Source organism: Squalius cephalus, assembly GCF_949319135.1.
Source record: "Squalius cephalus genome assembly, chromosome: 17".
In the NCBI taxonomy this organism is placed as follows: Eukaryota; Metazoa; Chordata; class Actinopteri; order Cypriniformes; family Leuciscidae; genus Squalius; species Squalius cephalus.
Genome location: NC_137138.1, coordinates 2,976,199 through 3,001,172, shown reverse-complemented (window position 1 = coordinate 3,001,172; position 24,974 = coordinate 2,976,199). Strand labels below are relative to the sequence as shown.

Sequence of the window (24,974 nt, the reverse complement as noted above, 5' to 3'; positions counted from 1 at the left end):
GAAAATGTAAAAATACAAAGTGATGTGAGATGGGTAGGTTTAGGGGTCGGGTTAGTGTGTGTGTGTGTGTGTGTGTGTGAGATGGGTAGGTTTAGGGGTCGGGTTAGTGTGTGTGTGTGTGTGTGTGTGAGATGGGTAGGTTTAGGGGTCGGGTTAGTGTGTGTGTGTGTGTGTGTGTGTGTGTGTGTGTGTGTGTGTGTGTGTGTGTGTGTGTGTGTGTGTGTGTGTGTGTGTGTGTGTGTGTGTGTGTGAGATGGGTAGGTTTAGGGGTCGGGTTAGTGTGTGTGTGTGTGTGTGTGTGTGTGTGTGATGGGTAGGTTTAGGGGTCTGGTTAGTGTGTGTGTGTGTGTGTGTGTGTGTGTGTGTGTGTGTGTGTGTGTGTGTGTGATGGGTAGGTTTAGGGGTCTGGTTAGTGTGTGTGTGTGTGTGTGTGTGTGTGTGTGTGTGTGTGTGTGTGTGTGTGTGTGTGTGTGTGTGTGTGTGTGTGTGTGTGTGTGATGGGTAGGTTTAGGGGTCGGGTTAGTGTGTGTGTGTGTGTGTGTGTGTGTGTGATGGGTAGGTTTAGGGGTCTGGTTAGTGTGTGTGTGTGTGTGTGTGTGTGTGTGTGTGTGTGTGTGTGTGTGTGTGTGTGTGTGTGTGTGTGTGATGGGTAGGTTTAGGGGTCGGGTTAGTGTGTGTGTGTGTGTGTGTGTGTGTGTGTGTGTGTGTGTGTGTGTGTGTGTGTGTGTGTGTGTGTGTGTGATGGGTAGGTTTAGGGGTCGGGTTAGTGTGTGTGTGTGTGTGTGTGTGTGTGTGATGGGTAGGTTTAGGGGTCTGGTTAGTGTAAGGGGAGAGAATGTACAGTATAAAAACCGTTACGCCTATGTAATGTCCCCATTAAACATGAAAACCTAACGTGTGTGTGTGTGTGTGTGTGTGTGTGTTCTCAGGTACACCCACATCGAGGCTGAGTGTCCCTTCATGAGTTATGAAGACCTTCTGAACAGGTTGGAGGATCTGGTGTGTGACGTTGTCGACAGAGTCCTGAAGTCTCCTGCCGCCCAACTGCTCTACGACCTCAACCCTGTACGACCCCTGACCTCTGACCTCACACAACACCATTATATGGGTTTCTGAACATCAGTAAACTATTATACAGAGGTTCTCGCACTCAGGGAAAACATGGAAACATTCATTTTAAAAGCCTGGATTGTGTTTTCAGGCCTGTAAAATTCATGTAATTGGGAAACATTGTGAATATTCTTTTGAATAGTTATTATTCAATCCAATTCACGTTTATTTGTATAGTGCTTTTCACAATATTACAATTTAGAGTGATCTGTTATCAGAGGTAACTGTCTAAGTTATGTATTTCAGAAATGTACATATACAAAATCACAGTTAGCTAAAAATGTATTAATTTAAAAAACTTAGTAATTGAATGCAGAGACAAATGAGCTCATTGAAGTAATGAATACTTGTTTGTTAACAAATTATTATGTAAAATGTTGATCTTAAAATATAAAATATGATCTTTTTATTTTCCTCCTGCAGGACTTCAAGCCTCCCAAACGCCCGTTCAGGAGGATGAACTACACCGAGGCCATTGATTGGCTAAAGGAGCACAACATCAAGAAGGATGATGGGACGTTTTACGAGTTTGGAGAGGTTTGTTACGCCGAGTCTCGTACGCTATTGCAGAGAGCTCTGAACTATGAAGAAACGCTCGAGTTATGATGATGTTTGACCGTTTGTGTGTCATTTCCACAGGATATCCCAGAAGCCCCTGAGCGCCTGATGACCGACGCCATCAACGAGACGATCTTGCTGTGTCGATTCCCGGCTGAGATCAAATCCTTCTACATGCAGCGCTGCCCTGAGGACCGGCGCCTCACTGAATCGGTCAGATCACACACACTTCTCTGGCATTAACCCATAGGGCTATGACTAGGGCTGGGGATCAAGAGGGTCTTTCGCAGCGGAGGAACCTTTTCATAATTCCTAGAACTATTGGCTGAAGTACCCAGATGTAGTGGTCAACCCATATATTGCCAAGGCCGATATTTGGCATTTTTTTCAAGTTTTTCTGATTGGCCGATGTGTTGGAAATGGGACTTTTATTTTGACGGGCGGCGCTGAGAACACCAGCGGTCACTCACATTCTCCGTCTTCATTAGTTTACAATCTCTGTCAGTCATATCTAATACTTTGTTAGAACTGGTAAACAAAGAAAGTAAATAGTATGTGATAATGCCAACATTTTCTTATTTACATGTTGTGATTTGTATAGTCACAGTGTGTACAGATAACAAGGTCACATGACACACAGCCGTCTTCTAACCGTATACACACTGGGAAAAAATCACTCCGCAGAAGTAGTAGTGCTTCGCCTTTTGAGAATATAGTTCCCAGTGTGTATACGGTTAGAAGACGGCTGTGTGTCATGTGACCTTGTTATTTGTACACGCTGTGACTTTACAAATCACAACATGTAAATAGGAAAATGTTGGCGTTATTTTGTCACTTATTGAGAGCAGTGTGCTAGCTGGAGCCATTTACCTCCAGTCTTTGTGCTAAGCTAGGCTAGCGGTGGGTGCGTCAGACAGAGTTACGGTGTGGTGAACAAACGAGTCCTACTGAAGAGATGAGTCCGAGCTTAGGACCCAAGCAATCCGATTGGTTCAAAGCACGTTTTATGGGTAATCGCTTTAGTGCCTGGTTATAAATCATACAAAATCACTTTATTATAGAAGAAGTTTGTACTACGTTATAACGAGTCATTAATGTATTTTAACTTATATTTTTCATATTAGTGGAGCGGCTAAGTGATATAATCGTTCAGTTTATGATACAAGCGTGAAAATTGGCATGAGCAGTCTCCATGGGTCACTTGACAAGAAAATTGTCCGAGCCACTTGAAATTTCAAGATTTTTCATTTTTCAAGATGGCCGACACCTTAGTGGAGCAGTTAAGTGATATAGTGGTTTATTTGGTGATACAAGCATGAAAATTGGCATGAGCAGTCTCTGTGGGTCACTAGACAATAAGCCACCCACAGCTACTTGAAATTTCAAGATGGCGGCCATTTTTCAAGATGGCCGACACCTTAGTGGAGCAGTTAAGTGATATAGTGGTTTATTTGGTGATACAAACATGAAAATTGGCATGAGCAGTCTCTGATGGTCACTAGACAATAAGCCACCCACAGCTACTTGAAATTTCAAGATGGTGGCCACAATTTGCTTAGTGGAGCAATTAGGCTCATGGCAATTTTCATGCTTGTATCACCAACTAAATGATTTCTTAAGCCTAATTGCTCCACTAAGGTGGTGGCCATCTTGAAAAATGGCCGCCATCTTGAAATTTCAAGTAGCTGTGGGTGGCTTATTGTCAAGTGACCCACAGAGACTGCTCATGCCAATTTTCATGCTTGTATCACCAAATAAACCACTATATCACTTAACTGCTCCACTAAGGTGTCGGCCATCTTGAAAAATGGCCGCCATCTTGAAATTTCAAGTGGCTCGGACAATTTTCTTGTCAAGTGACCCATGGAGACTGCTCATGCCAATTTTCACGCTTGTATCATAAACTGAACGATTCTGCCAAACATAAGCACTTAGCCGCTCCACTATATACTAGTATTTAACTGAAGCTATAGATTGTGAAATTAAACATCTCTCGTTGTTAGTGTGTTTTTTTTTTTATAAATAAACAACATATTTGAGCTTCAAACAACTACATTCTCGACTGAGAAACTCTTAAAACTACATTTCGTGACACAATAACAGTCGTATTTTAAAATTTCGCGGTCTTTCTCCTCTGCTATTGATATTGAAATAACTTGAGATTTTAAATATTAGCTATAGAATATATACAATTTACATATACAATATACAATTTAATCTTACCTTGTATATAGCAGCGGGATTTAGCATTCTACATAAAGCTACCACTTAATAACACTAAAACAGCTCACATTAGCTACAAGTTGTCGAGTTCGCAAGAACAGATTTAGATCAGGCATATAATGGGGTCCTAAGCTCGGACTCATCTCTTCAATAGGACTCATTTGTTCACCACAACGGTACGAACACAGATGAGAAGGGTGTGTGTGGACTTATCTAACTCTGGGGGATACGGTGAATAAGCTAAAGTCCCAAAAAGTCGGCGTGTTCCTTTAAGTGCGCTTCTCCTTAAGGTTGGCTGCATTAACAGTTTCCTTGTTCACATTAATGTTACAGCCTTTGCTATAACATCTGTTCAGAAAATTAGTATCGAAAAAAAGTATCGTATTGAAAACGGAAATGTTTGAACGATACCCAGCCCTTGTCAAAACCAGCCTCGAAACAAACATCCAGTAACATTATTTTCCGTCTACACCAAAACCATTACATTCACAGCCAATCAAAACTTATGTGGTGTTTAACATGCATTTATGTGGACCAATGGGATTTCACTGTGGGCGGAGCTACCAGCCAGGCATTGTAAATGAGTGTGCAGGAGAGCAGTGTTGTGAAAGGCTGATGTGTGTGTGTGTCAGGTGGATGTGCTGATGCCTAACGTCGGGGAGATCGTGGGAGGATCCATGCGTATCTGGGACGCTGAGGAGCTCCTGGACGGGTATAAGAGAGAGGGAATCGACCCCACACCCTACTACTGGTACACTGACCAGGTAACAGCCTCCTGCCAGTGCTTCACACACACTCCTGTAGTAAGATTAGAGAAATAAATGAATACTTGTATTCAGCATGGATGCATTAAATTGATCAGAATTGAGATTTATAATGTTACAAAAGATTTGATTAAAAAAAAAAAAAAAAGCTGTTTTATATTCATTAAAGGATCCCGAGAAATAAAATCTATCACGGTTTCACAAAAATATTAACTGTTTTCAACATTGATAATGATCATAAATGTTTATAAGCATCAAATCATCATATTAGAGTGATTTGTGAAGGATCATGTGACTCTGAAGACTGGAGTAATGATGCTGAAAATTCAGCTTTGATCACAGGAATAAATTACACTTTACTATATTCACATAGAAAACAGATGATTTACATTATATTAATATTTCACTGTATTTTTGATCAAATAAACTCAGCGTAAGATGAGCAGAAAACGTTAAAAACCTTAATGTACACTTTTGAATGATCGTGTACATCTTGATAGTTTTGTATTTGCCCTGAAATGATTTAAAATAGTGAATTTTGTTTTTAAATAGCTATTGTTGGCAACAGTGTTTAATGTACAACTAAAAACTAGTTAATAAATGTAATTCTGTAATAATCAAGTCCTGTTTGCTGGAAGAATATTAAATACAATTTTAATTAACATTTACATGCACAATTGTACCAATACAAAATAAACAGCAATATTTACTAGCATATAAAATATTTTAATATATGACAAATGCGTCGAGCAACTTTATTGATTGATAGCGTAAAAACAATAATGATACGAGTTATCTTCAATATTGAATATTTTGACCAGCTCACAATGATTAAAATATATTGACGTGTGTGTGTGTGTGTGTGTGTGTGTGTGTGTGTGTGTGTGTGTGTGTGTGTTGCAGAGGAAGTTCGGCACGTGTCCTCACGGTGGGTACGGTCTGGGACTGGAGCGGTTCCTCACCTGGCTCCTGAACCGGCACCACATCCGTGACGTCTGCCTGTATCCACGCTTCATCCAGCGCTGCCGGCCTTAACCACACACACACACACACACATCACTGCAAGAGACCAACTACAAAATCACAGCACTCCCTCTCATTGCTTCAGACCATACTTATATATTACTGACCATTAATATAGACCATATTCATATATACACGTCATGCTTAAAGATCTAATCAGAAGACGGTTTGGAAGATGATTGTGTCTGTAATGTTCATATGTGGCATAATAAATCAACGAGATGATGATGATGATGATGCACTTGTGTTTTAATCCATTAGAGGGCGTCAGAGAGCAGCTCAACTGCACTGCTATTAAACCTATTATACACTTGTTCAAAATCTTTTCAGGCTCTACCAGATCAGGTTTTCCAGCTTGAATGTTGATTATTCTCCTCATATTCTCCATTGTTGCGGCTCCTCTCTTCCCAGTCTGTCAGTAACGCTCTGTTCACTTCCTGTCTCTATGAAGCCCCTCCTTCTGAAAAGCACACTGTGCTCTGATTGGTCGGCTGGAGCAGTGTGTTGTGATTGGTCGAGCGCTTCGAGTGTGTTTGAATGTCCCGCCCCTTACCATAACCGCCAGTTTAACACACTACTAACTAACTCAACCAGGCCCCGCCCCTTTATTCTGCGCATTAATTATTATAATGAGGAATATTGTGACGTGTTCGTTCCCGGAAGAAACTCAAGATACAATGGACTGGAGGCGAAAGACAAGCAATTTGTGAATCTAATATTTGAATAAAGCATTAAAATAATAATATTCATAACAATTGGGCTAGAAATTCTGACCCATTGCACAATGATAGAGATTTTTTAATTGTTAATGACAAACTGAATAACAAAAAAAAACTTATAAGAACAATTTGTGATGATTAGTTGGTTTGTTTAAGTGAAAGAGGAAAACTGTTTTATGGTTTGTAGCAGAACCAGTTGCGCCAGGAAATACCTGTTAAAAACAGCTTAACTCCAACGTCTTTGCTTTTCACTTCCGTGTAATCCGTGTAAAGCAATCAAAAGATAGATCAGGACAAACGGATATACACGCATAAAGATCTTAATTTAGTCCTGTCCTTTTATTAAATAAGATTAAAAGAGTAAAAAATATAGGGAATAATAACTAAAGGGTAAAAGTAAAACAATTTATTGTGTTTGTTTTATCAGGTTGTCACTTATTTACTTAAATGTCGTTTATATATATATATATAAAAATATATATAAACGACATTTTATTAGTACTATATCTACTAATAAATATATTACTATTAGTAATATATATATAATCGACATAATATTAGTACTATATGTACTATTATGCTTGTGTGGATTGGCAAATTTATTTGTGCCGTTTGATCCTGTCCTGACGTGATGACGCACGGGAGGGTGTGTACGTACACGGGGGCGGGGCCAGCGGAACACGTCATGACGCAGTGATAACACTGACACCGATCAGCAGCGCTATATCGGAATTTCATTGCTTTAGAGAGACAGAAGAGACAAGCAAAGCGCTTTAAATCTTCAGTTCAAGCTTTTCTTTGTTTTCTCCCGTTGGAATACGAGGAGATATTAAATCCGAGCGGTAAATAATGGCGGTTTTGGGAGGCGCGTGCCGGCTGATACAGCGTAAGTGTGTTTATGAATCTAAATACACACATGACATTCATTCATTGAGATGATTATGTAATCAAAAATGTAATTAATCGTGCAGAATGAGCAGTGTGAGGGCTGAAATGAGCTGTGTTTATGTCAGCTCTGTTCATGAAGGTTAAAGTGTCTCGATGACTTTCCTCTGGTTTCTTCCTGCAGTTTTTCACCTCTTCACTGAATATTCGCACAGATGTTTTCATTTAATGTTTTTAAAATGAGGGCATGAAGTTTACATGAGCGAATCGTCAACAAAAAGCGGGAGTTAAAGTTTCTGTGGCGTTAAACATCATGTTACACAATACATGCTTTTACAACTTGCGTAACTGCGCCATCAGCGACTCCCAGCGGCCGCGCGGCGCAACTGCAGCGCTCTCATAGAGACACGTGCAATATTATTATAGGCTTTTTTGTATTTATTATATCATACATGCCACGGTGTTATGGTCAGTCTTAAAGAATATAAGAAATATTATATGATAGTACTAATTCTGATATGCTGTTAAATTAATATGTTGAATAATGAATGCACTATTTCAAAATAAAAAATGCAAGAAATAAATGACATAGACAATAGACTTACAAAACCACATAAAGGAAGAATGCAATATACATATGTATAATGCATTAACAGTAAATTAATGCATAATTTATGTATAAAATAAGTTATGTAATTATTTTTGCTTAATTGGCATTAAAAGTGATATCAAATTGCTAAATATATATTTGTATTATTTAATTTGATCTGTAAAACAATGTTTCATGTGCATTTGTTGTTTAAAAAAACTCATACAAAAAAAATAGGCTTAAATATAATAAATAATGTAATGTTTAATCAAGTCTTATATTCCTTTATTTTCATATTAGTTATGTATTTATTTATTTATGCCATTTTGAACCTTGGTAATAAAAAAAAAAAAAGTATGATATTTCACACTAAAAAAGACTTAAAGCTGTGTTTATTTTAAATGAACTCTAAAATTCATCAAATGAAATACAGACTCGATCATTATGTAGTTTTGATATCATACAGGTTTTTAACGAGGCTTGGGTTTTACAGGTTTTACTTTATGCAAAATATATATATATATATATATATTTTTTTTTTTCATAAATTTGATCTGCAAAACCATGTGTTTGTGTGCATTTGTTGTGTTAAAGCATTAATGCAAAAAAATAGGCCTAAATATAATTAATTCACAGTATTGCTTTATCAAGTCATATATTCCTGTATTTATTTTCATATTATTGATGTATTTATTTATGCCATTTTGAGCCTTCATAATTAAAAATAACAATGAAATACAGACTCATCATTTAGTTTTGATATCTTGGGTCGATTTGTAACGTTTGTTTTGGTGCACAATGCCAAAATTCATTTGTTTACTTTATGCAATATATATATATATAATTTTTTTATTTTTATTTTTTTTTCCCCATAATTTTGATCTGCAAAACTATGTGTTCATGTGCGTGTGCTCTGGTCATGCTTGTGTTTTGTGCCTGACGGCGATGCTGTGTGTGTGTGTGTGTGTGTGTGTGTGTGTGTGTGTGTGTGTGTGTGTCAGTGGTCAGATGCAGTCCTTCCGTGAGTCTGTGCACGAGTGTGTTTCTCAGACGACAGTCGACGGCCGCTGCGTTCGCCACTTCACCCACTCCAGAGACTCAAGAGAACAGGTACAATTAAACACTCACTTCCTCCTGTGCGCCTCAAGGCCTGCTGGGAAATCACCTGATCACACATCCTCAAAAACAAAACTCACACAAACACTAGTTCTGTAGAAAAACATCTATTAATAATTGAGTGTATGAGGGTATCATTAATAATGATACCCTCATATCACAACACTGAACTCAAGATATGATATTATTGCGATGCTCCAAGACATGATAAAAGGTTAACAAAAAATGTTCTGTTGATTAAAAAGCTAAATTTGATATTACTTTGTGGGTGTAAATGAATAGTCTTGGACTTGGTGCTGATAACCCAATGCTCAGGACAATAGAGACACCAGAATAACAATATTCATGATTCTGAAGCTGAAAACAGAATTATTGTAAATGAATATGCTTGAACTCTTTCACTGACTAGATATATTTAAAATAATGTAGGACACTTTTTACTAGTAACAAGACATTTGGCATTATCAGGACACACAAATATTCTCCCACTGCATCATTATACATTATATTCAACATTATATATAGTAGTTTAATGTAGTACTGACACTAAAACTCTGAAAACTCCTCACACAGAAATTTTATTTTACACAATACATATTGTTGCATTTTTGTATTGCAATATATTGTGACACTATAATGTTAATTATATTTTATATAATAAATTCTCCAAAGCTGTTCACCAAGCTTACCATTACATTGAAATCACCAATGAAGTCTGAGCTTCTAACGGCGGCTGCAGTGAAGCGATGACTTTACCAATTGCCCATTGGCTCTTTTATTTAGAGGGCGGGGCTTATTCCGCAATATTGCACGGAATATCCCCATTCATAGTAATAAGAGCGCACCGTTTTTGTATATCTAAAGTCTTTGTGTGCCACAGGGCTCCGTCTTAGGCCCGGTTTTGTTCTCCCTCCATTAGCCAATATTTTTTGTATTTTGCATTAGATTTCATATCACTGTTATGCAGACGACATACAGCTTTATCTTCCAATAAAACCAGGGCTGCACAATATATCGAAATATTGCAAATGTATATATCGCGATGTGCATATCGCAACGGCTTGCAATAACTGCGGTCATGAACAAAAGACAAAGAGAAAATCACTCAGTGCTCTCGGCTGAATCACTTTTGTAGCTTTAATAAGAATCAGTATATATTTAATTCATACAGTGAAAACTAAGCAGTGTTTTATTTTCACATTTGATTATTCAGTTTGTGTTGTTTAATAACCCTAATGTAGGATAACCTGAACCCTGTGGTTTACACTGATGTTACAATAACACTTCTGTTTCAGTAAAACACTGATGTTCACTGTCAGACGCTGTAGGGATGTTTTCTCGTCACACAAAGAATGTGAAACGCGTATGTAGGTTATATAATAGATATTAAGAATTTAAGTTTATTTTACACACATATCGAATATCGCATTATTTAATGAGTTATCGCATATCGCATTTTTCTTGAATATCGTGCAGCGATAGTGAGCATAACGTATCTCTCCAGTCTTTGTTTGATTGTTTGTTAAATGTTGGATGGTGGAAAACTTTCTTCCATTAAATGACTCTAAGACTGAAGTGCTCATAAACACCGTAGGCACTTGTGCAAAAAATTTGGGAGCCATTTTTACCCCGGCACTTGATAAACAAATAAACTCAGATGTAAAAGCAGAATTTTTCAATTCTGTCCAAAATTGTAACTCTTAAAACTCACCTTTAATCACCAAAATTACATATTTAAACATTTTTTTTAAACGTAATGATTCTATGAATATGCAAATGAGCCCCGCCTCCACTCACTCACCCAGCTCAGAGATCCACTGGCTGACGGTCACACGTTGATCTGATTGGTTACAAGGTAGTTTGTGATGTCAGAAACACCAGTGATTTCAAAGCGTGTTTTTGAGACTGTCTTTGGTTCACTGCAGTTTTAAGGAGGAAATACTCAGCAATGCTGTCGACTTATGAACTTACACATGCTTTGTCTTAAAGCATATTAAAAACACCACATAGACACATAAATAACTTGGATTTTCACCACAGGGAGACTTTAAAATGGCCAATGGGCTGGACTAACTGCTGTATATGTTTTTATTTTGTGCGAATTTATTGTTGTGTACTTCTGTGATTTGTTTTATTCTGTTACTTGTTTTATTGCTACTTATATTAATAACGCTCTGTCGTTATTAAATGCGCTGTACACAGTCAAACCAAAATTTATTCAGACACCTTCAACATTTCTCACATTATCTCAGTTTATTCGCTATAGTTTAGAAAACGGTAATAAAATATGAGCAGAACTCAGAGTTATGAACTCAGTTGATATTTGACTGGTTTTGTCCGTCCTTCTGTTAGACTGTCTCACACATGAGTGATGTTGAATATCTGTCAGCTGTTAAATTTAACTACACAATTAGATAATACCAGTTCAGCTCAACCAATCACCAAGCAATGCTTCATTCTGTTCAGTCTGTGTGTAAAAAGAGCATTAGCAATTAAAGACAAAACACTTCAGCAAAACATGATCAGCTCAAAGTGTCCCAATCATTTTTGGTCCCAAATTTTTCATAAATTTTACTGGTATGAAGAATTTTTTGTGTATAATATGTCACAGTTTACTTTATTTACTCTCCTCACTTACATAAATGAAGTATAGTGTCCTGCACACACTAGTGAAACAATATCAAAAATGATATCTGGTGTCTGCATAATTTTTGGTTTGACTGTAAATGAATTTAACTAAACTAGTTACAAGCACGTTAGTTTTCAATATGCTGTTTGTTGGAACTACGGTTTGAGGAAATGCACGGCTGATCGACTCATTTCATCTGCAGAAAACCCAAAACAGGGATTCTGATGTTGAACATGGGCGGCCCGGAGAAACTGGAAGACGTGCATGACTTCCTCTTACGGCTCTTCATGGACACAGACCTCATGAAACTTCCCGTGCAAAAGTAAGAATCTCTGGACTGGAGCGAGTGAAAAACTGTGGTGTCTTTCAGAGCTTCTCAAACGTGTGTGTTTCCCGTGTGTCGCAGTAAACTCGGCCCTTTCATTGCCAAGAGACGCACACCGAAGATCCAGGAGCAGTACAGCAAGATCGGAGGAGGCTCTCCTATCAAAGCCTGGACCAGCATGCAGGGCGAGGGAATGGTCAAACTCCTGGACGAGATGTGTCCGGAGACGGGTGAGAGCGCAGGGTTAAACTCGAAACACATGCGGAGATAAATATACCTGGGCTCTTACAGTGAAATGAAAAATTATCTCATGATTTGCTCACCTTCCCATGTGTATATGACTTTCTTCTTTCGCCTTTTCTTGCCTTTGGCTTGCTTAGTTGGGGACACTTAATTTAATATTCCACAATATTATTGAGCTTACTGCATTGACATCATTATATGAGAACTGAACTGAGCTGACATCACCGTTTTGTGATATATATATATATACAGTGCTATGCATAAGTTTAGACACCCATGCTAAAGTTGACTAAAAAGAGGAATAAAAAATCATCTTTTGGAAATTGAACTTAATGCCTTAATTAAAAAAATTAGGAAAAATCCAACCTTTAAGGACACCAATTTTCTTTGTGAATGAATAATGTATCGTAAATAAATAAATGTTCTTCCTTAAAATACAGGGTGCATAAGTTTGGACACCCCTATGTTAAATTCCCATAGAGGCAGGCAGATTTTTATTTTTAAAGGCCAGTTACTTCATGGATCCAGGATACTATGCATCCTGATAAAGTTCCCTTGGCCTTTGGAATTAAAATAGCCCCACATCATCACATAGCCTTCACCATACCTAGAGATTGGCATGGTTTTATTTCAGTTAGCCTAATAGCTAGTTTGATTTGCATTGAGAGATGATCTTATGGAAAGTACCCCATGCCAATCTCCAGGTATGGTGAAGGCTATGTGATGATGTGGGGCTATTTTAATTCCAAAGGCCAAGGGAACTTTATCAGGATGCATAGTATCCTGGATCCATGAAGTAACTGGCCTTTAAAAATAAAAATCTGCCTGCCTCTATGGGAATTTAACATAGGGGTGTCCAAACTTATGCACCCTGTATTTTAAGGAAGAACATTTATTTATTTACGATACATTATTCATTCACAAAGAAAATTGGTGTCCTTAAAGGTTGGATTTTTCCTAATTTTTTAAATTAAGGCATTAAGTTCAATTTCCAAAAGATGATTTTTTTATTCCTCTTTTTAGTCAACTTTAGCATGGGTGTCTAAACTTATGCATAGCACTGTATATATCAGATATATCGGTTTATATATAAATATAAATGAACTAAATTAATAACTTTTTTACAACAAAAATGAACCGTCACTGAACATGACGCTATTTTCTTCTAGAAACAAACTTTATTGGATTATTTTCCGGTTATCACTGTAAAGCTGCTTTGAAACACTCTTTATTGTAAAAAGCGCTGTATAAATAAAGGTGACTTGACCTTCAGCCGAACATGATCAGAGTTTTGAAGCTCCAAAAAGCACATCCGTCCATCATAAAAGTGATCCATGCGACTCCATCGGGTTAATAAAGTCCTTCTGAAACGCCTGTTGCTGGAAGCCAGTGATTATAGTTCATAAAGTTTTAAATATGGATATTTTTCGTGCAAGAAGCCATGGCTTTGCTTTAGAAGGCCGTTATTAACCCACTGTAGATTGATTTTATGATGGATAGACGCACTTTTTGGAGCTTTTACGAAGCTGGTAAGAGCCAATATATTATTTAATTGCATATGTTCAGCTGAAAGAGGAAAGTAAATTATGAGATAATTTTCATTTTTGGGTTTCATTTTAAGTCTCACTTAAAAATGTCTGAAGAAAATAACGATAAAAAAAAAAAAAAAAAACGATTCAATTGAATGTATATGTACAAGTATTCAAATAAATAATTAACAAAATGTATTGAGATAAATAACAGGCATTCAATTTTACATTAAAAAAAAATTGTTAAAAAAGTTACATTTACATAAAAAAAAAAAAAAAATACATGTAACAGTTCAGTCATATAGTCGGGTAAAAAATGTAATACACTCTTAAACATAAAGATTCCGAAATGGAATTTTCACAGCGATGCCAAGAACCATTTTTCTCAGTTCTAAGAACATTTTAATAATCTGATAAAGAGAGCCTTTTGTGCAGTTGAAGGATTCTGAGGATGTTAAAAGGTCTTCATTAACACCAATAAAGAGCTAAAGTCTAATAGAAGCGTTTAATAGAAATATTTGTATTATACAAAGTATTATTTTTTAACAGAATTAATTGTGTCTTTATAAATGAACACATATAGCTTCTATGAGGTTTGTGGCACATAAAATATTGAAAATATCAAAGCAATGTTCAAATTCTAATGCTGATGAACTTTGCGTTGAGACAGTCTGATGGTGTCGAGTGTCTTTTGTAACGGATCATAAAATAATCAGAGACAAACAGACAAACTGTCGTCTTTATTGAAAAGATATGCAGTCAGTGTTTAGTGCTGATAAAGACGAGATAAGAGTGTGTGTGTGAATGATAGATGAACCTCAGAGGAGTGTCTCTCTCACACACACACACACACCTCTGATAAACTCATGAATGACTTCAGTGGGACTTCCTACTTGAAAAGCGCCATATTCCTCTTTTCATAAGGTTAGCAGTTTTTCATTAACAGACAAGATTTAGTTATGATCCACAGTATAACCTGCTCATTAATGTCATCCCAAAACATCATGTGTTCAAGTAAACTAATAAATTACTCTCAATGTACAGTAAAATAACTGTATAAATAAGGAAAATAAATCAGGCTGGTCATGTCAACAATAAAAATAAGAAATAACTAAATAAAATAATCATTAAAAATAAATAAATAAAAGCAGCAGATTATTTAATCTGCTAATTAATCTTCAAAATAATAATAATAATAATAATAAAACTTAAGCAGGATGTGGAAATGTGCCAGTAACTGTGTTATGATTTGGTTCTGAGCATGAAATATGAAATATTAACAACAAAATGCTTGAATTTCCAAAGCATGTGTTGAATTAAACAAAAAAATTAATGAACAAATAATATTATCAGTTAATGTTATCTGTTCATTCATTTGTTTGCTTAATTCAACACATGCTTTGGAAATTCAAGCATTTTGTTGTTAATGTTCATATTTCATAATTAACTCTCAATTTATAGTAAAATAATAGTATAATAATCAACAAAAGAGATAAAAAAAAATTGTGCAAAACATGATTATTATCATTAACTAAAACTATTAAAACATTTCTGTTAATTGAAATAAAGCTGAAATTAAATAATATATAAAGATTAAACGAAAACAAGAAATATTGCTTTGGCAAAAAAAAAAAAACTGGAATAAAATTAACTCGAAATAAAATAAATCTATCTAATCTATCTAAAAATTAAGTAAATGAAAACTAAATAGCAATATTTAAATAATAATAATAAAATGACAAAGCACATAGTGAAATTACTAAAAAGTAAACTAAAATTAGTATGAAAAATAAAAATATTATTTCAAAATATTAATAAAACTGGTGCAAAATAAAAGTAAATTATAATAGAATAAAAACTGCAGAATAAGCAGTTAGCAATCTGCTAACTAAGCAACTAGCAATCAACAAGTAAATCGACCTGTCGTGAAAATGAACCTGACGAACTAAAGATGTAGTATAAGATGAAATGTGCCATTGATAATTAATGTGTGTGATGAAATGTGCCAGTGATAATCAGTGTTAATCATCTGTCTCTGTGTGTTTGTGCAGCTCCACACAAGTTTTACATCGGTTTCCGGTACGTGAATCCTCTGACTGAGGAAGCCATCGAGCAGATGGAGAAGGACGGAGTGGAGAGAGCCGTGGCCTTTACACAATACCCACAATACAGCTGTTCTACCACAGGTGCTGCTCGCACACACCACTGTTTTACCCTTCAAAAGCCTTTAACAGAGTTAGGGCTAGATTTACTGAACACGACAAATTAGCAATTCCATAAAAGCACAGATGGGAGTGGAAAGATCTCCGACTGAAATACTGACAATGCGCAAATTAAAGGTGCAGTAAGCGATTTCTGAGAAACTCTGTTAAAAGTGGATCGGACTGAGCAGCACATCACACTTGTAGCCAATCAGCAGGAGGGGGCGTGTCCACTCATAATGGGGAGGAGAGAGAGAGCCAATCAGCAGTAGGGGGTGTGTCCACTCGTAATGGGGAGAGAGAGAGAGCAATCAGAAGTAAGGGGCGTGTCCACTCGTGATGAGGGAGGAGAGAGAGAGCCAATCAGCAGTAGGGGGTGTGTCCACTCCTAATGGGGGGAGAGAGAGAGACAATCAGCAGTAGGGGGTGTGTCCACTCGTAATGGGGAGAGAGAGAGAGAGCAATCAGAAGTAAGGGGCGTGTCCACTCGTGATGAGGGAGGAGAGAGCGCCAATCAGCAGTAGGGGGTGTGTCCACTCGTAATGGGGAGAGAGAGAGAGCCAATCAGCAGTAGGGGGTGTGTCCACTCGTAATGGGGAGAGAGAGAGAGCAATCGGAAGTAAGGGGCGTGTCCACTCGTGATGAGGGAGGAGAGAGAGCCAATCAGCAGTAGGGGGCGTGTCCACTCATGATGAGGGAGGAGAGAAAGAGCCAATCCGCAATTAAGGCATGTCTACTTGTGATCGGGGAGGAGAGAGAGTGAGCAAGAGGGAGATTTGAAGAAAGACTGTAGAAAGAGAGATGTCTGAGAGACATTACAAATGAGAAAAGCTCAGAGGAATGTACCAGTAAAAAGCTCTGCAAAGTTCCAAAGCACAAAGACCCTCCAGCGGGAGTTCTTCTGTATATCAGAGTCAGTGTTTCTGAACTCCTGAAACGCCTCCATTGTAGTCTTGAGTTTCTTCCGGGAACGAACACGTCACAATATTCCTCATTATAATAATTCATGCGCAGAATAAAGGGGCGGGGCCTGGTTGAGTTATTTAGTAGTGTGTTAAACTGGTGGTTATGGTAAGGGGCGGGACATTTCCCAAACACACTCGAAGCGCTCGACCAATCACAACACACTGATCCAGCCGACCAATCAGAGCACAGTGTGCTTTTCAGAAGGAGGGGCTTCATAGAGACAGGAAGTAAACAGAGCGTTACTGACAGACTGGGAAGAGAGGAGCCGCAACAATGGAGAATATGAGGAGAATAATCAACATTCAAGCTGGAAAACCTGATCTAGGAGAGACTGAAACAACATCAAGACTTTGTAAAAGGGCTTAATGGCCTCTTTAAATACTCTCCTCCCATAAATTTCCTAAAAATGCATATGCAATAAGTTAGGCCGTAAAAATAACTGTCCATTGCTAATTTTTCACTGAATGCTTTTAGTAAATCCTAGTAGTTTTTAACGCCTGAAGAGCGTTTGCTCTGGCTCAAGCCGTTAGTAATTCTGGCCCTTAGGGTTTGTAATTGCTACATGTTTTTGTAAAATCATCTTTCTGATGCATCTGAAGTGTAATCTGTGAATGTGTGTGTGATCAGGCAGCAGTCTGAACGCTATATACAGATACTACAATAACCGCGCTGACAGGCCAAAGATGCGCTGGAGTGTGATTGACAGGTGGCCGACACACCCTCTGCTGATTGAGGTAACACATGATCACACTGTTAAACTATCTTTTTTGAGTTTAATAAACTTAATGTAATGTGTTTATCCAGTTGATTTGGCCAATGCATTTGAATTGACAAAATGTAATAAAAAAAAATTACTTTTGAAGACACTTTGGATGCACATTTGCCTTATTCAATATAAATATGTATTATTTTATTAATATTTTTAATGAATATATATATATATATATATATATATATATATATATATATATATATATATATATATATATAAAATAACATATAATATTAATAATTTGAATTGACAAAATGTAAAAAATTTGAACTTTTGAAGACACTTCGCATGCACATTTGCCTTATTCAATATAAATATGTTATTTTATTAATCATTAAATTTCATCTGAATGCACTCTTGCTGGTTGTTTGCTGCTCTTTCCCTGTCATCATGATTATTACTTCACGTCTCCTGCTGCAATTAAAGATGATTTCTGTGTTTTCTTTCAGTGTTTTGCTGATCATATTCGTAATGAGCTGGAGAAGTTTCCTCCAGAGAAGAGAGACGATGTGGTGATTCTGTTCTCGGCTCACTCTCTGCCGCTCTCAGTGAGTCACACACAACGTCTGATGCGCTGGTGTGTTGTCTCCACTCAGAAGTAATGAAGTGTGTGTGTGTGTGTGTTTAGGTGGTGAACAGGGGCGACCCGTACCCACAGGAGGTTGGCGCTACAGTTCAGAGGGTGATGGAGCGATTAGGCCACTGTAACCCGTACAGACTCGTCTGGCAGTCAAAGGTCACGATCACTTCATAAAGCCACATGTCAATAACTGTGTTTCCATCCAAAAGTGCGAATTTAACATTTGTGAAAAAAGCAGCGTTTCTATCCCATGTGTTCAAGAGAACAAAATCGTCACTTCCTGGGAAATTGGTGCAAAATATCAGTCATAAACTGTAAGTTTCTTCAATCGGCTGTTTTTCCCTCCATCATAAACGAGTGTCTCAGAGCGTCAGACGAAACACAGTAAACGCTGTCATGTTCTCTAGCGTTCGGATGCTGGTGTGTGTGAACACACTCGTGTAAGACGCTTCTGGAGGGAATTAAACCAAATCATTCTGATCACACACTTTGACTTTTAGAAACACCAAACCAACATTTGAGATGCTGCGATGTGATTGGTCCGCTGGTTACTCCAGTTGTCCAATCACAGCCTCTCATGAGTTACTAGATTTATTCATCAAACGTGTTTCCATTGTAGTTTATGTGCGTGTTTTCTTTATCCGATAAAAATTGTATCCACTTCAATTGAGCGCATACGTTTTTATGAACAATTTTAGGATTTATGCGTGTCTATCCAGGTTTTTTTTTTAATGCGATATCCCAAAATCCGCATATAAGTAGGTGGCTGGAAACATAACTGATTGAATTGGCTTTTCTGCATCTCATTTCAGAAACAGAAAAAAAATTCAAAATGAAAAAAAAACACCCAGATGTAATATAACTCATGGTTGATTGTAAAGAATAATTTTTTTGTATTATTTTGTGCGATCTGTACTTTACTGACTACTTGTGTTTTTACTTGATTGCATTTCTGTACTCTCTACAATTTTAACTTTTCGCTTTGAAAAAGTCTCGTTATTATTATCTTTATAATTTTTAGTTTTAACCCAAACCTCTGTACGTCTGTCTGACAAAATAATTTATGCAATTTAATTGACCTTGCATGAAGATGATTCAGAATGATAAAATAATTTTAATAGTTTGCACTTTTTTTTAAATTTTCACTCGAGTATGTTTTTGGCAGTTACGTGAAAATAAGTTTCAGATACTTTAAATTGAGTAAAGTTTTCACTTTCTGTTGAGTGTATTATTTGAGGACTTTCACAGCCCTGGTGTTTTGTCTTGTAATGGTTCTGAAACTGTAGTTTGAGACCAGCTGATAAAGAGAGGCATCTAGTGCTCATCAGCTGTAACTGCACTGGAGTACTGAAGCCCTTTCTGCCACATCTCGCTTTGGGAAATCTTAATTATGACATACTACTATTCTGACCTTTTATGTTATAATTATGACATGAGTTGAAATTGAGATAAAGTCAAAGTTGACTTAAGTCTGTCTTTTTAAATCATGATTTCTTCTTACGGTGTAATAATTTCGACTTGGGTATGTCATAATTTTACTTTTATGTCATAATTATGATTTACAAAAGCATGATTTTTTTCCTTATGTGTTATAAATGGACCCCCATAGCTGAGCTGTGTGTGTGATGGTGAATTGTGTCCCTGCCGGGCTCCTGTAGGTGGGGCCGATGCCGTGGCTGGGGCCGCAGACTGATGATGTCATCAAGGGCCTGTGTGAGCGCGGGAAGAAGAATCTCCTGCTGGTTCCCATCGCTTTCACCAGCGACCACATCGAGACACTGCACGAACTCGACATCGAGTACTCGCAGATCCTCGGAGAAGAGGTGTGTATTTATACTTGCATTATAATCTTATTATTAATAAAAAATTATATTTATATTATGTTTATCATCATTGTTATATGAATTATTGTAATACTATTTATATTGTTATTAATAGTAATAGTTATATAAACATTTTAAGTATACTTCCATAATAGTATTTATATAATATGTATAATATTTTATGTATATCATTATTGTTATATATATATATATATATATATACACACACACACACACACACACACACACACACTTTACTATATATCATTAACAAAAACTATAAGAAATATTTCTCATTACTTGAAATAAAATAAACATTAACTGAAATCAGTTCAAATAAACTTAAACTTATTTTATTTCAGCCAGTTGCCAAGGAAAAAGTTTGTTTAATTACTTTAAACTAAAAATATAGAGACATATATAAAAAAAAAAAACTTAAACTTTAAAATTAAATTGAAAAATATATATATATAAATTAAATTAATTCAAAGCATTAACAAACTATTACAGAATAGCAATGAATCAAAAAGTAACACAAAAGCATAAGATCATTTTTGTCTAACACGACCTTGATTATGTCATCAGAAAAAGTCATTATTACATTTTCAATCAAAAGTCTCTGTTTATGTACATATTGTAAGCAGATTGAATATTGTACACAGTATTATTGAATATTATATGCAGTATTATTGGCTTAAATGTTGACGTGTGTGTGTGTGTGTGTTTTCAGTGTGGAGTGGAGAACATAAGACGAGCAGAATCTCTCAATGGAAATCCTCTGTTCTTCAGGGTAAGAGAGTCTCTACAGCAGCAATAACATCATCATGTCATATAATGTCAATATTTACCCACATACACTGTTTTGATAGTTAAATTAATAAAGAGATAATGAATATGAAAAAAAAAAAAAAAAAAAAAATATATATATATATATATATATATATATATATATATTGAGAGAGAGTGAGCGAGTGTGTGTGTGTATGGATCAGTAAGATTTATTTTCAGAAATCTATATTTTTATTAATCAAGGATGCATTAAATTGATCAAAAGTGACAGTAAACAAAAGATTCTATTTCAAATAAATGCGTTTTTTTTTTACTTTCTAACATCAAAGAATCTTAAAAAATAAATGTGTAGTGCCCCCTATGTAGTGCCCCTTTTGTAGTGCCCCCAATGTAGTGCCCCCTATGTAGTGCCCCCTATGTAGTGCCCCTTTTGTAGTGCCCCCAATGTAGTGCCCCCTATGTAGTGCCCCCAATGTAGTGCCCCCAATGTAGTGCCCCCAATGTAGGGCCCCCAATGTAGGGCCCCCAATGTAGTGCCCCCTATGTAGTGCCCCCTATGTAGTGCCCCCTATGTAGTGCCCCCAATGTAGTGCCCCTTTTGTAGTGCCCCCAATGTAGTGCCCCCTATGTAGTGCCCCCTATGTAGTGCCCCCAATGTAGTGCCCCCTATGTAGTGCCCCCTATGTAGTGCCCCCTATGTAGTGCCCCCAATGTAGTGCCCCCAATGTAGTGCCCCCAATGTAGGGCCCCCAATGTAGTGCCCCCAATGTAGTGCCCCCTATGTAGTGCCCCCTATGTAGTGCCCCCTATGTAGTGCCCCTTTTGTAGTGCCCCCAATGTAGTGCCCCCAATGTAGGGCCCCCAATGTAGTGCCCCCTATGTAGTGCCCCCTATGTAGTGCCCCCTATGTAGTGGTCTCACTAGGTTTGGTCACAGAACAAGCATGTCACACTCGTGTCTCTGGCTCTCTCAGGCGTTGGCTGATCTGGTTCAGGCTCATCTGAAGTCCAACGAGCCGTGTTCCCGTCAGCTGACCCTCCGCTGTCCGCTGTGTGTGAACCCCACCTGTGGTCAGACCAAGGCCTTCTTCGCCAGCCAGAAACCCTGACCTCTGACCTCTCATCAGGACCGGCGTGGCTCGAGGTTAGCTTGAACACGGAGAGAGGAGTGTGTCCATTTCCCACTGTGACGAATAAACATGCAAACGTCTCCGGCATCCGTTCCAACGTTTGGTTTCAGCGGAAACCTCTTCGCCTTTTTGTCTTTCCGTCCCGTTTTTTTTCCCTTGCATGTGATCATGTCTTCCCTCAAACAACTAAATGCAGTCCAAAAAAAAAATTCACCACAAATTCACCAATTTTTCAATGTAAACGCAAAACAAAACATGGTGCTAAAAGTGTGTGTCGCGCATGTGTGCATCAGAACGGCTGAAGAGAGTTCATTCATTCATGTGCTTTAAACCTGTGTGATTGTGTTTCTTCTGTGGAGATGTTGAGCTGGAAACACCATTAAAGCATCATGTGACTGAATGTAGTTGGATATAGTGCTCAAGTCATATCTCATGATAAATAATCAGAAAAATCTATGAAACATTTAAACAAAATATAAAGAATCTAAAAAAACAAAAAAATGTGCGTGTGTTCTTTGTTGAGTATCATATTTGATACGTCAGGCTTTTATAGCTATTTATATACAGTATAAGATGATATTGAAATGCTTTGTTTTATGATCAAATCTCTGTAGTTTTAAAATATTTGATGCAATGTAATACAAGGATGTTTGAGAGATGAACATATTTGATACTTTTCTATTAAATAATGTCTGGATAATCTGTTTTAGTCCAGTTTAAATATTACTAACAATATTAAAGTTATGCTTATGTTTACTTGATAAAAATCCGTAAAGGTGGACGTTTGTACAATTCCACTAAAAGGACTTTGACTGGCTAAAACAGCCTCATGACTGCGTGCGGCGGGTTCTGATCATGTTGAGGCCTGTGGTTATTAATTATGATATAGTCGGCTTTATAGGGCGAGGAGTGAAGTCATACGGGTTTGATGACTGAACTCTTCCTGTGGTAAAATCCCCTGCGCATCTGAAACCTCAGTCTCTGACCTTTGACCCCTGCGGTCCTCCTCTCACTCTGACCTTTGACCCCCTCGGGTCCCCTCTCACTCTGACCTTTGACCCCTGCAGTCCTCCTCTCACTCTGACCTTTGACCCCTGTGGTCCTCCTCTCACTCTGACCTTTGACCCCTGCGGTCCCCCTCTCACTCTGACCTTTGACCCCCTCGGGTCCCCTCTCACTCTGACCTTTGACCCCTGCGGTCCTCCTCTCACTCTGACCTTTGACCCCTGCGGTCCCCCTCTCACTCTGACCTTTGACCCCCTCGGGTCCCCTCTCACTCTGACCTTTGACCCCTCGGGTCCCCTCTCACTCTGACCTTTGACCCCTGCGGTCCTCCTCTCACTCTGACCTTTGACCCCTGCGGTCCCCCTCTCACTCTGACCTTTGACCCCCTCGGGTCCCCTCTCACTCTGACCTTTGACCCCTCGGGTCCCCTCTCACTCTGACCTTTGACCCCTGCGGTCCCCTCTCACTCTGACCATTGACACCTGCGGTCCCCCTCTCACTCTGACCTTTGACCCCTGCGATCACCTCTCACTTTGACCCCTGCTGTCCCCCTCTCGCTCTGACCTTTGACCTCTGCGGGTCCCCTCTCACTCTGACCTTTGACCCATGTGGTCCCCCTCTCACTCTGACCTTTGACCCCTGCGATCACCTCTCACTCTGACCTTTGACCCCTGCTGCCCCCTCTCACTCTGACCTTTGACCCCCTCGGGTCCCCTCTCACTCTGACCTTTGACCCCTGCTGCCCCCTCTCACTCTGACCTTTGACCCCTCGGGTCCCCTCTCACTCTGACCTTTGACCCCTGCTGCCCCCTCTCACTCTGACCTTTGACCCCTCGGGTCCCCTCTCACTCTGACCTTTGACCCCCTCAGGTCCCCTCTCACTCTGACCTTTGACACCTGCGGTCCCCCTCTCACTCGTGCCTAGGCTTCATACCGCCTCTGATATCTCGTGCCTTCACGCGTCCGTCAGCCTCGCTTTAACTCAGTGTGGTGTTTTAGACAGACGTTGTGGATGATCAGATTAGAAAGCGCTTCAGTTTGTGTGTTTAAACGTCTTTAGCTTCTTTTCTCGAGGGGTCACATGATCTAGAAATGTCTTCCGTTTCCTGTCCCTTGTCGTTTAAGAGTGTGAGCATGAGTGTGTGTGTGTGTGAGAGTGAGAGCGTGTGCGAGCGTGTGTGTGAGAGTGAGCGTGTGTGATTGTGAGCCTGAGTGTGAGCGTCTGTGTGTGTGTGTGTGTGTGCGTGTGTGTGTGTGTGTGTGTGTGAGATGCTCTGGGGCCGCTGGATCCTCCTGGTAATTGAAAAGTGTAACTGCAGCGGCTCTGTGACCTCTAATTGAGAGAGAGCATTGATTTCTGCAGAGAGAGAGAGAGAGAGAGAGAGAGAAACAGGGGGATGATGGAGCAGAAAGGAGAAATGAACCAGTGAGTGATTCTGTAGAGGAGAGACTGATCAGATGAGCGATTGGAAAGGACAGATGTGGAGAGGGAGAGAGAGAGATGAACGAGAAATCACTTTTCTTCTCCATGAACCATTTTTTCCACCTTACAATCTCTGTGTTGCTCGTTCTACTCCTCATGTGCTGGCTCCAAAAACACGAGAGATGCCTTTTTTTCATGACAAATTATATTATCATCATCCAAAATTCGAGTAAAAATGTACATCAGTTGAAAATGTACTTTAAGTTATTTATTATTATTATTTGAGATTATCCAAAGAACATCTTAAACAATGAAATGACGTCAGTTCAGAGTCACATGATCATTAATTAATTTCCATGGCGTTTCTTTGTGTGAATGTTTAATAATCCTGAAACTCCGCTGTTCTCTGGATTTCTGTTCTTTCTGCTTCTCTTGTTTCTTTCATCATATGGTGTGTGTGTGTATATATATATACAGTCTTTATGTCACATAACACACACACACACATATATATATATATATACACACATGCTTATATTATGTTATATAAACACAAACTTTTATGTTAGATGC

General features: G+C 38.3%; 2 protein-coding genes and 1 long non-coding RNA gene across 3 annotated transcripts in view; 2 read left to right on the top strand and 1 right to left on the bottom strand.

The window, feature by feature from the left end:
- Positions 1–5,909, top strand: part of nars1 (asparaginyl-tRNA synthetase 1) — a 16,368-nt gene extending 10,459 nt beyond the window's left edge. The window contains exons 11-15 of the mRNA XM_079847546.1: positions 930–1,065; positions 1,534–1,647; positions 1,750–1,881; positions 4,524–4,655; positions 5,559–5,909. Coding sequence (XP_079703672.1) covers positions 930–1,065; positions 1,534–1,647; positions 1,750–1,881; positions 4,524–4,655; positions 5,559–5,690 — 646 coding nt within the window. The 3' untranslated portion in view covers positions 5,691–5,909. The remainder of the gene's footprint in view (positions 1–929; positions 1,066–1,533; positions 1,648–1,749; positions 1,882–4,523; positions 4,656–5,558) is intronic.
- Positions 5,910–7,065: 1,156 nt separating this feature from the next.
- fech (ferrochelatase) lies at positions 7,066–22,670 on the top strand. Its single transcript, XM_079846551.1, has 11 exons — positions 7,066–7,283; positions 8,873–8,981; positions 11,819–11,938; positions 12,023–12,171; positions 15,765–15,899; positions 17,508–17,614; positions 18,102–18,200; positions 18,281–18,388; positions 19,891–20,055; positions 20,786–20,845; positions 21,818–22,670. The coding sequence occupies exons 1-11, from the start codon at positions 7,247–7,249 to the stop codon at positions 21,950–21,952; spliced, it is 1,224 nt and encodes a 407-aa protein (XP_079702677.1). The 5' UTR covers positions 7,066–7,246; the 3' UTR covers positions 21,953–22,670.
- Positions 22,101–23,322, bottom strand: LOC307144294. The gene is made up of 2 exons (XR_013818721.1): positions 23,257–23,322; positions 22,101–23,216 (listed from the first exon to the last, which is right to left on the bottom strand). It is a non-coding gene; the product is annotated as an uncharacterized lncRNA (long non-coding RNA).
- Between the last annotated feature and the right edge of the window lie 1,652 nt (positions 23,323–24,974).

What these genes read in the sequence shown, in the direction of transcription:
- fech (XM_079846551.1), top strand. Translation starts at nt 7,247, where the DNA reads ATGGCGGTTTTGGGAGGCGCGTGCCGGCTGATACAGC. An exon ending in CACACCCTCTGCTGATTGAG is followed by an intron (nt 17,615 to 18,101) that starts GTAACACATGAT and finishes GTTTTCTTTCAG; the next exon opens with TGTTTTGCTGATCATATTCG. An exon ending in GACTCGTCTGGCAGTCAAAG is followed by an intron (nt 18,389 to 19,890) that starts GTCACGATCACT and finishes GGGCTCCTGTAG; the next exon opens with GTGGGGCCGATGCCGTGGCT.